Source organism: Falco naumanni, chromosome 1 (assembly GCF_017639655.2).
Source record: "Falco naumanni isolate bFalNau1 chromosome 1, bFalNau1.pat, whole genome shotgun sequence".
In the NCBI taxonomy this organism is placed as follows: Eukaryota; Metazoa; Chordata; class Aves; order Falconiformes; family Falconidae; genus Falco; species Falco naumanni.
The window spans coordinates 84,075,271-84,091,043 of NC_054054.1; the positions used below are offsets into that span (position 1 = coordinate 84,075,271).

Genomic DNA, 15,773 nt, shown 5'->3' on the forward strand with positions numbered 1-15,773 from the left:
CGTTAATCACTGCACATACTCACTTGGACACTGGCATTCTCAAATGGAGCAGTGCAGGCCTGAAATGCCTTCAAATGTCAGTGGAAAAGTATGTTATCAATGTGTTTTGCTTGCCTTTGCAGGCTCAGTATTTGAGCATGGGTGGAGTGATCCATGGTATATTAACAGCGCATGTACCACCTTCTCTGTCATAAGAGTCAAATAGAAAGGACATTTTTTTATACTCAGGGAATTTGCAGTACTTTCTGCAAACATCTGGGGTTTTAAATTCATGTCTTCCAATAGCTATTAGGAAAGTCTGGTTAAATAATCAAGTAGGTGGTAGAGACTATTGATTTTATCATATTTTTGTTTGGGTTATCACACAGATTATGCCTTGGTCAAAATGCATCCTCAGACTCTGAATTTGTCCCACTATCGATTTCCATCTCGAGGACAGAGTTATATTTCCATTCCCAGTGAAGCTTTTAATGAAAAAGGTAAGGAAAAATTTAAAGGGAGGAGTGGAATGATGTAAACAGGATATCCAAAAATGCAGTTTTTGAAATTGCTTGAAAACAGGATTTGGTTTGCTTTATTTTTCCAAGTAACCAATTTGATCACTGTTGATTGTACTAGCTCTAAAGAAGCAGCAGTTGTCTTGTCATACTAATGAATGATTAATGTGGTAGAATTTTTGTATTACTTAAACTAATCTTGAGTAATACAGCTGGGCCACGGAGACTGGAGCCATTTAATTTTGGCATCTTTTTACATCAGAGAAGTCGTAATTTCATAAATTGTTATCATGTGAACTGGTGATATTTAAGAAATTCCAGGATGTCAGATCAGGTATTACTTACTTCTTCATGCAAAATCGCTCTTGAAATTTTTTATGAAATTGAACTATAAAATGACAGGTTGAAGCAACAGCAGCTACCGAAACAGAATGAAGGTGTAGACTACAGTCAAGGCAAAAAGGCAGAAGTCACAAATCCATACCTAGGCTAAAATTTTCAGTCTCAAAAGCAAGGTATAGCAAAAATCTGAAGCTTTATTCATGACTCTAAAATAACAGTGTTTGAAGTTAATTATCTATGTTTTAATCAGGGATTGAAGGAACCTATTTACAAAAATATCTACCTACATCCTCAGATCTTTGAAAATCTGACTTTACTCAGTCACCTCTGTTAAAGGAAGGTTGGTCCCAATTTGCGAAGAGCAAAGTTAGCTGCAGATAACCTATGCAGTGAGAAAGACTTAATAATTACTGAACAGACTACCTGATTTGGGATGATAGCTTTGTTTCTTTGCACTGGCAGGGGACGCTGGCTGGAGACTTCTTTGCAAATGCTCTGAGGCTTGAATAACTATAATTGTTAACCAGCTTGTAACGCTAAAAATAGCATGTGAGGGGACTTTTTTCCTTTCCCACTTTAAGTCTCTCACTATGCATTTTTTTTCTCTTCAGAATATTACCATGGTTGATATTTTGAAGTAATGCAGCCCATTACATGTTTAACACTTTTTTTTTTTTTCTCCCCCCCCCCAGCTAAAGCTCACTTCTGAGTAGTTTCAGCTTTCAGGCCACACTTCTACGCTGTCCAAATGAGCTAATGTGATCCTTAAACAGTTGACACTATAAATGTTTGGAACCTGGCAAAAGAGACAGTAAAAGACATCTGCATCACTAACACTTAGAAAATACTCACGTCTCTTCACTGAGATGCTGGTGTACCCATAAATACTTGGAATGCAGGCAGTAAACGGATAGCCAAAGCGGAAAGGGGTTACCCATGTCTGGGTTTCATAAACTGCCAGTTAAAGTAGGTGGTCGTGTAGTAACCTTGAGATTAGTGTAGCTACTATTGAGACATTGACTGGTATGTCATGTGATACTTTCTAGTGCTATGTGGGGGATTTGCAATTGCAAACGGATTATTTTAACAACTCATTTTAGAGGTACAGTTGTGCAGGGCAGGCATCCTTCTGTTTTGCTTTTGATATCTGTCCCTTGTGCTGCACTGCAAATGTTCGTACTTTTTCACTTACTTAAAGGAATAATAAGCAAAGATTTGAAAGTCTACAGAAATCAAGGCTCTTAATTAACACAGAGTTTCAGGTCTAGGAGAGTAAGGTTCCTTGCATAGAACTGTTGCTCTGAGGAATAACTCCTGTTTCCTTTTCACAGCTTGGATTACCATTGTTGGCCTGCTTTACCATGAAGTGCATTATTTCTTTCATAATATTAACCCTATGGATACCAAGTAAGTATCTCAGACTTCTCATGCTGTAACAGCTTGTTTGTTAACTTAGTGATACACCTTCAAACAGTCATTACCAAATGGCATTATCAACTGTAAATAAATTACTAACTAGCCATAATCCTGATTCTGCAATATTGAGGACATGTAGAGAGAGATATTGAAGCTTACTTTAGATATTTTATTTTATGTTGTAGTAAAATAGATCCCTGTAGTGACACATTTGTCTTTCTTTGTCTTTTCCTTCCATTCATCACATCTGGTATTAGAATTTCATAATTTTAATCTGTCTCAGAAAAGGAAATTACATCTTTTCTCCTGACACACATAAAGATAGATCTTGCACTTAAAGGAAACGAGTAAGAAAACATCATGTAGCTCTTTAGATAAAATCTGAATCCTAATCCTAGAAACCCACAAGGTAATTTTATAACAGGAGACCAGGCAATGTTTTAAAGACCTTTTGTTTTATAAGCTGCGTCAATGAAATCACTAGCAGATGAGACAAAGTGCATGCAGACCTGTATACCTCTCAGCAATACAGTTCTCCAGGGAATTTTGGAGACCATTCATGTAAATTATTATATACTTTCCTTTTAAGCTAGTATGACTTTATGGGTTTATTTGATCTTCACTGGGGTACACAGATTAGTTTACACTTCCTCTCAAGTCTTTTCCAGTCTGTGACTTTTTGCTGTGTTTGTGTCAGAGGAAGGAAAGATGCAGCATCTCAGCTGTCATGAATGTCAGGGATTGCCCTCCTTTGTTTCTGTACAGTTACATGGAATGTCATGACCGCAGGAACTCACTTGTGAACTTTAGGGTAAGGTAAAGAATCCTGGTTTATGACCAGATTGATCACATGAAGTAATCACACAGCTATTACTGAATGGCATTTTTTAAATCAAGTAGGCAGCTGTTTGGTTGTTTACCCTGGTCTCTCAAAAATAAGCTCCTAGCAGGTGGATGTAAAGGAACCTTTACATTAGTGTGCAATATTTCTTACTGACATGAAGAAATGAAGGCAATAATTTATGGTGGCTTAAGTTTTTCAGGCAGGAGGATCCGTGTAATTTATGAAGATAATAAGCTATAATCTCAGCTTCTCAGAGAAAAAGAAATGATATGGTCTTGAGTTAGGTCTAAGTTTAGCAAACATAGTATGATTAAAGATGCTGCATGTCAAACTGCTGTATTCTAGTGCATTGTCAGAGTCTAAATCTCCTGGGGCTCTGATATAGCAAAACATAACAGTTACATCATCTTTGAGTATATTCTCTGAATTTTGTGGTATAGAACAGCCTGGAGACCTATTCCCGTTCCACTGAGTTGTATGTATTTTTTAACACTCATTTTTGAGAAGGAAGGATCTGGCCCTGCTGCAATGTTAAAGAGAAATGCAAAGACACTGGAGAAGAAACATCTTCTAGTTTTTGATAATTAATCCAAACTAATTGAACTGTTTGCAGTAGGTAATGCACTACAGAATCATGTCTATAAAATTCTACACGCGGATCTGTCCAAAACAACATCTAAACCACTAGTAATACGGGGAATGCTAGCTTAGCGATTTTCCTCTGTAGAATCAAACCCCAGGTATTAAAAAAAGTTTTAAAAGTGAGTCTGCACTTCTCTTCTGGATGGTTTTCTTTCTTGTGCTGTACTATTATAACTTTTTTTCTTACATTTCAGTAGAGTAACGTTTTCCCAGAGTAGTTTGTTTTAAAGACTTTATGTTTCTTCTAGCACTGGGCTACTTGAACACCTGTAATTTGAAGCCTGTCTACTTTCTTCTTAAGGGCAATTTTTTTTTTCTTTTGTGGTGGAAAGCTAAAACCAGAACTCAGAGCATTTGTGCTGTTCAGGCAGATGACTTCTATTTTCAGACTACATAAATAGCAGTTTCTAAGAGGAGTCGGTTTTGATTCTTTACCAAAAAAGAATCAAAACAAAAAAAGGCTTTGAGCCCTGTTCTGTTTCCAGTCATATACAGTTTGTGTAGCTCTGTAGGAATCCCAATGAAGGTATTCAGATGATGGACTCACTATCATCTAAATTCCAGGGCCATGGTGAAGAAAGACCTGCATATACAAGCACGAAACACAGAAACATTTTTTCTTGCTTGTGTTGAAGTTTTTTCACACTTCAAAATTCATCTAGCTCTCTAAAGTTAAAACGGCGGATAATGGGTGTAGAAGAAATGCCCACCCTGTTAATCTGTTTAGGGGAAATCTCACAATGTTGCATAGTGGTCTTAACATTACTAGTCCTTCTCTAAACTTAAACATTTCATATCAGTGTAGCAAATTCTGCCTTCAGATGAACATGCTGGTTACTGGGAGCAGAAGTAATCTATGATACTGATGTTTTTCTGTGGTCAGAACTAAGGACTGGTGCTTGGGGTTGTGCTAAATTAGTTCTGTTTCATTTGACCTTGCTGATGAACTGAATGAATTTATTTTAATATCTGATATGATTTTTTTTTTTTCTGGGGAAAAAAGAAAAGAAACCATTGCAAACAAGTGGCAGATATAAATAAGGTATTTTTAAATGTGCTTTGCAAACTGGCTCTTTCCAGTGTTGTGTTGTATGGAAACACACGGTGATGGTTAATTTGCTGTGGCTCATATTTCTCATAGTAAATACCATTCACCATTCATACTGAAGAGTTAGATGACAGAGGCCATTTTACTCCTGCACAATTTGTTACTGACAGCCTAAAAATTTTTGCCCTACAACCAGATGGATCTTAGTTACTTCTAAATGTGTGAAAATGCCAAAGTCATAACTTCTGTCTGAAAGCAGAAATGAAAGGGTTCTTACGTACTGCAAAATTACTTCAGCCTAGAAAAAAAACTTACCTGGACTAATTAGATGATTAGTCAGATTCGGCTGTTTTTATTGTGACCTGACTTACTAACAAACCTAACTGGACATAATCAGTTTTTCAAAGTAAAGCTATAAATTACTTTTAAATATATTAATCTGTGTACATTTATTTGCATTATATATAATGTGTTTTACACACTCACATGTATGTGTAATTAGCCTGAAACCCCCAGAAGTTTTCTCCTCACTTAGATTGCTTTGCTTAGGTTATTTTTAGATACTTGTAGGATTCTGTCTAATTATCTAAAGCACTTTCAGCAACCTTTACAGAAGAGGAGCATAATGAAGTAGTACTTATGATACCAAGTCTCCTAATGCCTAAAGCTGTTCTCTATACTTTTTAGCTGTTGTTTCTAGTCCTGTAGGATCCTGAGCACCAGATCTTGCTCCCCTATAGAAATTCATTGTCTTGAATGGAAAAAGGAGGTTCTGTGCTCCTGTTGTGGGTGTTGTGGATGAACTAAAAAAAATTTATTGTTCTGCTTCCTTAATATGTTTGTTTCTTTCCAAGGATTGCTGAAGCTGCTGCCTACAAAGGTTGTATGATCTCAGCAACCAGTTATCTCATCTCTATCAGAGTGGAACCTCCACCCAAGTTGTCCCACAATCTGTCAGGATCTCCTCTTATTACCATCCATCTGACCCACAAATTGGTAAGTGAAATGGAAACTACCTGTTTAGGTTATTGTCAAAGCTGTTCAAAACTTCAGTATCTGTGATGACTTTTTTGTATTTCTCTTGTAATTTTTATGGGCGTTTTTAGTAGCAATTCAGATGGCATTTGTGACTACAATATTATGTTTTTCCAGCCATTACATTTCAATGACTTCTGTTTCCATCACTGCAAAAGGCTGATTAGTGTACATGTTGAAAAAAAAGATGATGTGACAAGTAGAGCTTTAGGCCTTTCTGTATGCATTGCTCTGTGGATGTGTTTGTCCAATCTACAACAGGATGGTATGAATTACCGCTTTCTTGTTAGAGCTGTTAAAACCAAGAATGCACTTACGGTTTTTGCTTTTGGTCTTAATCCACACTGAGACAACTGAGGTGTTTTGAATGTTCTCATGAATAAACCTACAGAAGGAACTCCTTCAAGGGCAGAGACAGGTATGATGAGCACGGTATCTCCTGGAATAGGAGAGAGGCAGGTTTAAATCCCTGTTCAGGTGTGAACTGCCCTTTCTAGAGAGCAGAGCATTCTGAATCTGAGAAACAAGAGACAAGAAATGTGAGGATCTGAAAAAACTTGGAGACAAGTTATATTCAAACTGATCATTTTTGGTAAGACATTTCAGTTTCACTAATTAGCATATTCCAGCCAGAAATTGGAAAAAGAGCTGGTTTTGTTTGCCCTTGGAGAATAAGATACCTCTTTTTCTTGTCAGTGAAATGTAGAATAGTTGAGTTAAAACTATGAGGTGCTGGCATGAGACGTGTAGCATCTATAACCTACTTAGTGTTGAATGGAAAAGAAAGATTTCAGTTACTAGAAAACATCTCTTTTATGTTCTTCTGAATATTTTATCATGTTTTTTTCAATGGCTGTTTTCAAGCCAATTTATCTTCTTCCTGTTGGGCTACGGATAAAGCTGGAGTAGGCTGCAGAAAACAGATATATGACCCTAAGGCATAGAGATGAATAGTGTGTTGCTGACAGTTTTTCAAACTAAGGACTCTCTTCAGTGTCCCTAGGGGCCTTTTGGAGGCGGGCACTTGCAAAGTGAAGACTGTATTTTGTGTAGGTCATTTATAAAATGTACTTTGCTTTATTTATGCAGGTACCTTCTCATGATTTACTGTGATAATTTACTAGCAGGCTGTTAAACCAGTTGGTTTTTATCTTTATGCCTGTTGACTTTCACTGTGAAGATCACTAGGATCTTGGTATACAGTTAAAAATTTTGCATTTATCATCGCTTTCTCTGGTTTAGTCAGCAGAATCCATGAGAATGTGGTATGAACATGTCTGTCTAATGTATCCTGTGTGTAATGGATACAGGTTGATTGGGAGTTTCATACTCCGCCTAGAGCAGTATGTGCTTTGTATGAGCAGTATGAGCTCAGAGGAGTGGCTGTTGTCTCTTACAGACCCATTACTGCTGATTGGCAATGCATTCACAGGCAGCCATCTATTATCTACCACAGTATTTATACAGCTACTTCCATTCTGGGGAATGTTCAGGTCTGATCATAAGAACACCTCTTCAGGTGTGACTTGATTTTGGTTTGTGGTGGGGGTTTTTTGTGTGTCTGTGTTTGGGGTTTTTTTTGTTTGTTTTCTGAGTTTTATTTTATTTTTTAAAAGCATTGCGGGAAATGGGGAAACTTACCCCGTTGTGTTAACAGCACTGAAAAAGTAGCTCAGTGCTGTCTGAAATCAGTCCGTAAATACATGTCAGTGCATTTGCGTTTAAAGTTCTCCTAATTTATAATGAAAGGGGGGGGAGTATTTCTAAATGTGTAGTGAGCATGATCATAAACTCTGTTCAATAAACTATGTTGGGATAATTGTGCTAGATTTTGCTCTTAGGCATACAACCCTGAAAGGAGATGGATAAAGCACAAAAGGTGCATCCCTCTGAAAGGCAGGGAACCCTTCATCTGCTTACCTATTCCCTCAAGTAATAATCTGCTGCTGGCTTTTACATTTTATTAACTGGTACCATTCTGTTACTTTGACAAGAAGTTTAAGAGATGCAGTGACATTTTTGCTTCACAAGTACTGTTAGAAAATTCATAATCTCATTGTGTTTTTTACCCCTGAACAGTTTGTGGACTTGAATTAGAAACAACTCCAGTGGTGGACTAAACATCCATTTCTCCAGTGTTTTTCAAATCAAAATTAAATGCAACTGTGTGGGATATTTTCTATGCCTGTCCAGAACCTGATTTCAGTGTTATCTGATGGTGAAACACTTTGTGTATCTCCTAGCTTGGTTTCTAAAATTCCTTTTAAAATTTCAAATTAGATGTAAAAAAATCCAAATGCTAAAACACTTTCAAATACCAAAACATTCTGAAATCATCAGATGTGTGAAACAGAAAATCTGCTTTGACCTCATAAAATATTTTATTTATTTGCCATATTTCATTTATATTGTTTTCCCAGTGAAGAGTATAATATAGTGTCAGAATAGGTGTTTAAAAGGAGAACTTGGCAAAAAAGTTTGTAAAGAGAATTAATAAAGCTATAGTATGAGATCTGGGCAATGGGAATACATCTAGTTATCTGCTCTGCCTTTCTTGTGTTTTTTTTTTTTTGCTGATGGTGTGACTTTGCTAAAAAAAAAACTATTAGTGAGCAACAGAACCAACCCAAATGCCTCTGGCTATCTTGTATATGGATTCCAAATTCTGTGAGTATTCTTTAGAAACAAAGATATAGTGTAGGTAGAAATAAACTGAATTTTTGTCTGTGAGGAAGACGTGCAGTGAGGAGTTGTGAGTAGAATGTGTGCAGCTCTGCTGAAGTGGTAAATGCATTGAACTTGATAGGAAGACTGCTTGTCTCTGACACCTATTGCTTTGGGAATATAATTTCTCTTCTGGCTTTTAATTAGTAGGTATGTTTAATATCAGGGAATGGATGAATAGATTATACCTTCCAGTTGTTATACATAAGTATGTCAACCGTGGGCCAAATGTATTCTCTTTAATTTTGCTGTGTCTCCAGTGAATTCCATGGAATAGTTTAAAAATATGTAGATTTAGACAATTGTAAATCTACTTAAGTAAATTACTTAAACAAATTTACAGAAGTTAGTTCAAGCAGCTCAGGAAATGACTACATGTCTCTGAAAGCTTTCATATGATAGCAGCATCGGTCCTTTCTATCATACTGCATATTATTTTACTGTCTGAAGCGGTTTCATTCAGTTGAGTATGATTACTTATGAAATAGAAGTAGAATTTAATATGTAAAAGAAATTCTGGCTGCAAGATCACTATGTTCAAGTACGTACTTTAAAGTGTAACAGTCAAGCTATTTATGTAAGTTTATGACTGAATATAATAATTAAACCAAGAGCATAAAATCTGGCTTAGAAACCTGTTTCATCCATTAAAATACTGCTTGCTTACTTGCTTGTAATAATGGAAGAAGCATTTGAAGTGGATACCAGTCCCATAGTTGCCAGTTTGTTCCACATAATGTTCTCAGTTTAAGAGGGAAGTGTAATAAGAAAAAGTAAAAAATAAGTCCAAACAAATAGTTTTTCTCTATTAAAATTTAAGTTTGAGTCTGACTTTTTTCGGCTGATCTGTGGAGTCTACTGGATTTTACAAGTATAAAAATAAGAGGAGTGAAAGAATATTGTTTCTTGTACTGATTGTAGCGGTGCTTGGCCCAGCTCAATTAAATTTTATATCTTTTTCTTCTACTGTGTCTAGTAGGAAAAGTGTCAATCATTGAGCAACAGAAAACAAAAGGAAGTAAAATAAAACGTCTTGTTTAGGAAATAGGTACAAAGAAAACGTCTGTGAACTGAATATCACCTCTTGAATCAAAACTTCACAGAGCATTTATCATTCTACAGCCTAACTCACTGTTAAATCTCCTCTCGAGCAATGATTCTCTGGGTTTGTATGAAACTGTGTTACTTATCAGCTTTTAGGACCTCGTCAGATGATCAAATTTCTGTTTCTCATTGAAACATGAGGCAATACAAACTGATGCTAATATCTACTCAATTAGGTAAGGATGCAGGGCATATTTGTAAATGACACGTTAATGCTTCCTTTTCTAGAGAGCACCATAGGGCAGTGGGCAGGGTGCACAGCCTGAGGGGGAGGCTAAACTGGTGCTGTGGGTCACAGGAGCTGAGAAGTTAATACATAGGCTGTTCACTTCATGGATATGAGGACTAGGGAGGCTAGACCACAGACTCACCTCCATCAGAGAGGAAATTAAAAGAGGACATCAGTAATTACAGCAGTTAGCCCATGATGTTCAGGCTCACAGCTGGATTCTCATGGAACCAGTATTGCTGCTTGACATGCTTTCTATCAACAGAGCAGGCAGAAAATTTTCTGGTCAAGCTTCCGTTTAGTGGAAAATGGTTTTCTGACTTAAAATAGAAGTTCTCATGGATCAGGATGAATGTCATCCCATTTTTTTCACAGGATAAAAATATTACTTATTTAATTCTTCTTATGAAGTAAAGACTCCCTACAGATAAGATAGATATGTACATTTTACTACTTGTAGTGTTATTTTTGCTTTAATTGTCACTATTCTAACAAGTTTGTTTTGTTGCACAGTCCTCCAAACCAATTATTCTGTTATTCTTCCCTTTTCTTTTGTCTTATGAAAATATTAATAGCTTTAGAAAGACTGTTTTGCAAGAAGACTTCATCAGGGATTTAAAATTAATTTATCTGGATCAGAATATAAAGTGAATAAGTATTTTATTCTTTCTACCATTCTGAATAATGCTCTGTCCACTCTTCCTGTCCACCATGTCAATACAATACAATACAATACACAATGACATATCTAGGGCTGAAAAGCAGTTCCTGTTTCCATTCTCTGTAGATACAAGATAGCTTTTCCTGTGATAACTGGGGATCATTGAGGGCCTTTTTGCTTGAGACTTCTTACATATTGAATTACATTCATGGATCTTTTCAATGACCGTCCCTTCCTTCCCACTGCTTATGGTACAAGATGAAGATGAGAGAGAACCAAGTAGTACTTTGTGACACTCTAGACTCAGCTCTATCGCTGTAATTCTGCTAAGCTGTTTTATTAATAGTCAAATTTTAAATATCATTAAATATTTTATTCTGTTGATTCAATGTTTGTCACGATAGTCATGCCAGTCAACATACACCCATGCAAATAATGGGAAGAGCTTGCTTAATATGTACATATTGTTTTCTTTCTATAGCTGACCTGGAATACAGTGAGGCAAAGGTTGAAACGCAAGATGATTATGTTCTTTGACAGCTAGTATTGCCTGTAATTGCAGTATATTCAGTGTGAACACGTGTTTTCCTCTAAACTTACCAGCTCCCTTGATGTACCTGCTGACCGTAGTATGTGGTAGTCTCTGTAGTTCTAGAAACTGGAACACTTCTGGCCCATCAAGAAAAATTGGCGTAATAATAAGGTAAATAGTGAGAGGATCAACAGTGGTAAGCATTGGTCATGTCTAGCAAATGTGTGTTATGGTGGAAAATGTGGCTGCATGGTACTTAAGGGAGCCCTTGGTGAACTTGAACTGAAAGAAATAGCTATGTTCCTACTGGGTAGCTACTCACATCAAACTCACTGTTACAGCGTGGCACATGCATTGGTGATTTTATCAGCAAGTCCAAAGACCAAAACAGTAAAGATACAGTTAAGCTAGATCCATGCTCCTTAGTGGAGCTACCCTGAGGCATATAATTTTGGCTTTAGTATTGAATGGACATAAAGAATTTGAATGTGGGCTTGTATTAAGTGTTAAACTTTGCAAATTGTCCAGGATTTCTTCGGAAAAGCTTTAGATTATATTCCTAACATCCTGGTCAAAGAAGATCGACAAAACTTCAGATGTTGGACATACAGTGTCTTCAGAAAGACATCATTCTTCATAACTGTAAAGATGACAAGTTAAATTAAAGATGCATTTTTTTAATTATTTCTTTTACATAGGTTGCAGTATTTGTTCTAATATAAATATTACATTTATCAGCAAAATTTTGCCTAAGCCCTCTAAGGGACAAAACTTGATATGTTACCATAGTCAGTTGTTAGTCAGGAACATTTCAGTGAAAGGCAGAATTTTTTTGACTGATTTTAAAAATGATGATGCTCTGCTCTTCAGCAACTTAACGTCTCCAGCAAAAAAGATAACAGGAATCAACTAACACCTTTGGTGTGTATGGGATGGTGTGAAGACTGATAGTAGTTTGCAGCTGGAGAAGGCTTAATCTTGAGCTGTCCAGATGTTTTGCAGTGGAGCAACAGTACTTTTTGTAAAATGATTATCCTACAAAAAAATCTGTTTCTAGCAAGATGTTTTTCCCAGCAGGAGCAACTAGAGAAGAACTAACATTTCATTTATGTGATCCAAGAAATTACAGCACAGGGTAGAAATTTAGACTAGATGAATGTCAAGGCTGAAATGCATACACAACATGCTCTGGCAAGTGTCAGAAGAGGTAACAGAGGTAGAAATGGTGCAAAATTGCACCAACATTTTGGGGAATCCATAGGGCTATGTACCGTAGACCTTGATCTTTGTCAACACTGAAGTCACTTTTTGACACTGTCTTGGGCACAAAGTAAATAGCTATAAATTCTTGTCTTTCCTGACAAGGAAGCTGACCATCTTTCAGCACCTTAGAAATACCAGCTTGGTATAAATCCAGGCATGTTTGGTGCAGAGAGGGTAAAGGACAGACTGAGGTCATGAGACAAAAGGGGGAATATTCCTACCCTGGGTAATGCACCAGAGCACACTGTGCTTCTCACTGCCTTGTTGATCCCTTGACTGATACCATAGAGAAAATTGCCTTATGCTGGAAGCAAAATTTTTGTACTCAATTCAACCACATTGAGGCTTCTGTAGTTTTTTCCAGGGCTTTATTTTCCCTTTCTTTTTTGCAGAAGTGCCATGTGTGCAGCTGCAGTTTTGGAGAATTATAAACTCTTGGCTGTTAGAGGGCCTCACTTGAAAATTAGATACAAACTGGGAAATCTTAATGTAGCTGTTTTTTCCTCCAAATCATAGAATCATAGTTTTTAGATTATATATATATATATGTATGTATGTATCTGTATAAATATGTCTCTAATACAGTTAATGCAAATGCCACATTAGAGATTTGTTTGATTCTGGGGGAAAAAATGTGTTTTACTAAGATACTACCACGTTAGGACTAACTTTAGTGTTGTTCCATCTTATTCCTTTGCTCTACGTGGTTCATTTTCACAAATGTAGTGCTTGGGGAGTTGTCTGCATGACCATGAAGCGTTAATCTTTCTTACCATATTATTACACTGAATCATTCAAACAAGCTGCTTCTCTTCTCATTTTTTGACCATCTCCTCTCTCAGTCATTTCTCTTGCTTCTGCTGTTTTACTTTCTGCAATGAATGTTTCCCATCAGAACCCCACAGTGAGCTGCTTCCTCTGCTGCTCTCTAGAGTGCTTCATCAGTGCAGCTTTACCAGCTTTTCCTGTTAATCCCATCTCATATTCTGGCTTCCTTAAACCTCAAGAACCAGGAGTCATATGAGAGCATCAGCATTCATTGTTAAGTGCAGCCTGCATATCTGGGAAGTGCTCTCTTGGAGTCCTCCTTTGGAGATGGTAAAGTACAGGGAGAAGATAGACCTCCTCTCCTCTTAACTGTGCTCCCATTATAAAAAACTGGTGGTAGTCGTCTTGCAGTTCAAGGGGATAGAGAACAAGGTTAAGGAACTTCACTGAGCTTTTAATGAGGCAGTGGGGCTTTTTCCTCTAAAAGGTACCTGAATCTCATCCTTTTATCTGTTGCCTTTTGCCTGGCCAGGAGCATGCTATATCCTGAGGTTTGTTTAACATCATTACTGATAGGAAAATAAAATGAGAGAATAACCAATTCCCATTTGTAAACAAATATTAGTGCTACCATGAGAGAGACAAATCAATATGGAGCCAATTTATTTTTATGGCGAGTTAAGTGTTGACTAATTTATATATGGATCAAGGAAAAACAATGACTTTTGCCCACATCTGCAGATCAGGGGTGTCATTTTTCACAGGGTGGACTTTGCCAGGAAAAACTTGAATAAAATACAGTTAAAACTATGACTCTTACAGATTGTACTGTAATTAAGGAAAAAAAAAAGCTCGTAATTTAAAAATCAATACAAAGTTTAGCACTTTGTTGCAAAAGTTAAATTCTCGCTATAAAGAATACAAAAAATCCATTGAGTTCAAATGAGAAATGGACATAGTTGCAGCTAATTTTCTTGCTCCTGGGCAACCTTAAAATACCAGTAGTCATTATGATGATATATGGCATCTCTTAACAATACAGCAATGGTTCTGTATTGTTAATGTTATTAACAGAAACATCCCAAGACTTATTTTCTCATAGGAATCCATTCTAAAAGCCTGGAAATGTGCAGTAACAAAAAAATTATAGATTTTCATTAAGTACATTGAAGATTGCCCGTTGAAAGAATCGGGATTGCATTGTAATAAGCTGTAATTCATAGAAGGTTTCATTTTCATGTCAGAACAGACTTAAGCCTTTGGAAGTGCAGTACTTTCCCTGTGTTACCACTCATTTGTCATGAAACAAGTCCTCAATATGTCTTTGAAATGAGTCCTTTGCCTTTGAGGTGGATATTGCAACAGGAGCGGGGACATCATGAAGTGATTTAATGTTTTTGGAAGTATTCAAGTAAAGTTTGCTTTCGGTTTTAAGTTTAGTTGCTGACTTTTATTCTTTGGGCATGCTAGGTTCCACTTAGTATCTATAAAATTACCTCTTGCCTAAAGAAAATAACTACTGGTGACTGGAACCAAGTGTTATCAATCTACAGCAAAAAGCATCTGCTTTTTCTTTCAAATTGCTGCTTCCAAGTGACAGTGCATCAGGAGCTGGAGGTCAGTCAATACCAAGCAATAAACGTTGAAAAATCTTGCTGACTTATAAAATAAACCCAGAACATAATTCCACAGTTACCCTGTTTTACAGAGCTGTGGCATCTTGTGCCTCTGATTGAATATTTGTCACAGGAGGAGAAGAGAAAATTATGGGGTTTATATTTGACATGATCAAGTCTGGTCCAGTGGTGTAGAGTTCTGTCGCAGCTGTGAACACCATTTTAAAATCCAGTTTAGTTCCTTCTATTTAAGTTCCTCATCAGTGACTACATCCTTGTGTGTGGTGATGGCTTATTGCAGGAGTTCCAGCTAGTTGTGCTACACTTAACGAACTGTCAGTGTTTCTGCTATAAAACATTGTGTTTCTTTGCACAATGTTAATACAGATATATATTTAGATGTTATGAAAAAAAGTTACTGCGGTGGTGAAGTAGCCAACATTCAGTTGGTAAGTTTGTTTAAAATTATAAACAGAAAAGTAAAAATAACATTCCACCAGTCCCTAATCCCCAGTGTGAGCACAGATCCTGTAAAACATCTCTGGATGAGGTCAAGCTGTTTTGAAGTTGCAGAAGTAAACTGTAGGATTTTAAACAGAAAAAGCTGGATTTAGACTCAAAATGCCCAAATTCTATTTCGTTTTTCTCTTTAAGCTCAGAAATAGGTTTGCTGATTGAGAATTTCAAATTCACTAGAGTATGGCTCTTGGAGAGAGTATCTTTCTAAAACTGTTTTGTAGAGAGATCTATTAAATATAAAGGGTAAAACTCTGATTTAATCACAATCCGTGGTAGAACTGCTGACTCCCATGAAGCTGAGCTTTCACTCCTCACTCTATGGTGATCTTATGTTGCTTTCAGACTGGTACAACTCCATTCTCCATTATTCATAACAATTTGAAGAGAAAAAAGAATCAAGTCCAAACACTAAAAATAAATACTTGTTTCAGATAATATGTCTTTTGATTTTACTGCCAGTGTTTTTCAATAAGTAGAAATCTAATGCTAGTGCATTGCTACCTCTCCTTTAGTTACGTCTTGAATAATCCATG

The 15,773-nt window shown here is 36.6% G+C and overlaps 1 protein-coding gene across 3 annotated transcripts in view; it reads left to right on the plus strand.

Annotated features, from left to right (window-relative positions):
- Positions 1–15,773, plus strand: part of ADGRD1 (adhesion G protein-coupled receptor D1) — a 160,404-nt gene that overhangs the window by 29,438 nt on the left and 115,193 nt on the right. For all 3 annotated transcript variants that reach the window (XM_040601951.1, XM_040601944.1, XM_040601961.1), the window contains 3 exons: positions 369–479; positions 2,171–2,246; positions 5,644–5,785. In XM_040601951.1, the coding sequence (XP_040457885.1) occupies positions 369–479; positions 2,171–2,246; positions 5,644–5,785 (329 nt within the window). The remainder of the gene's footprint in view (positions 1–368; positions 480–2,170; positions 2,247–5,643; positions 5,786–15,773) is intronic.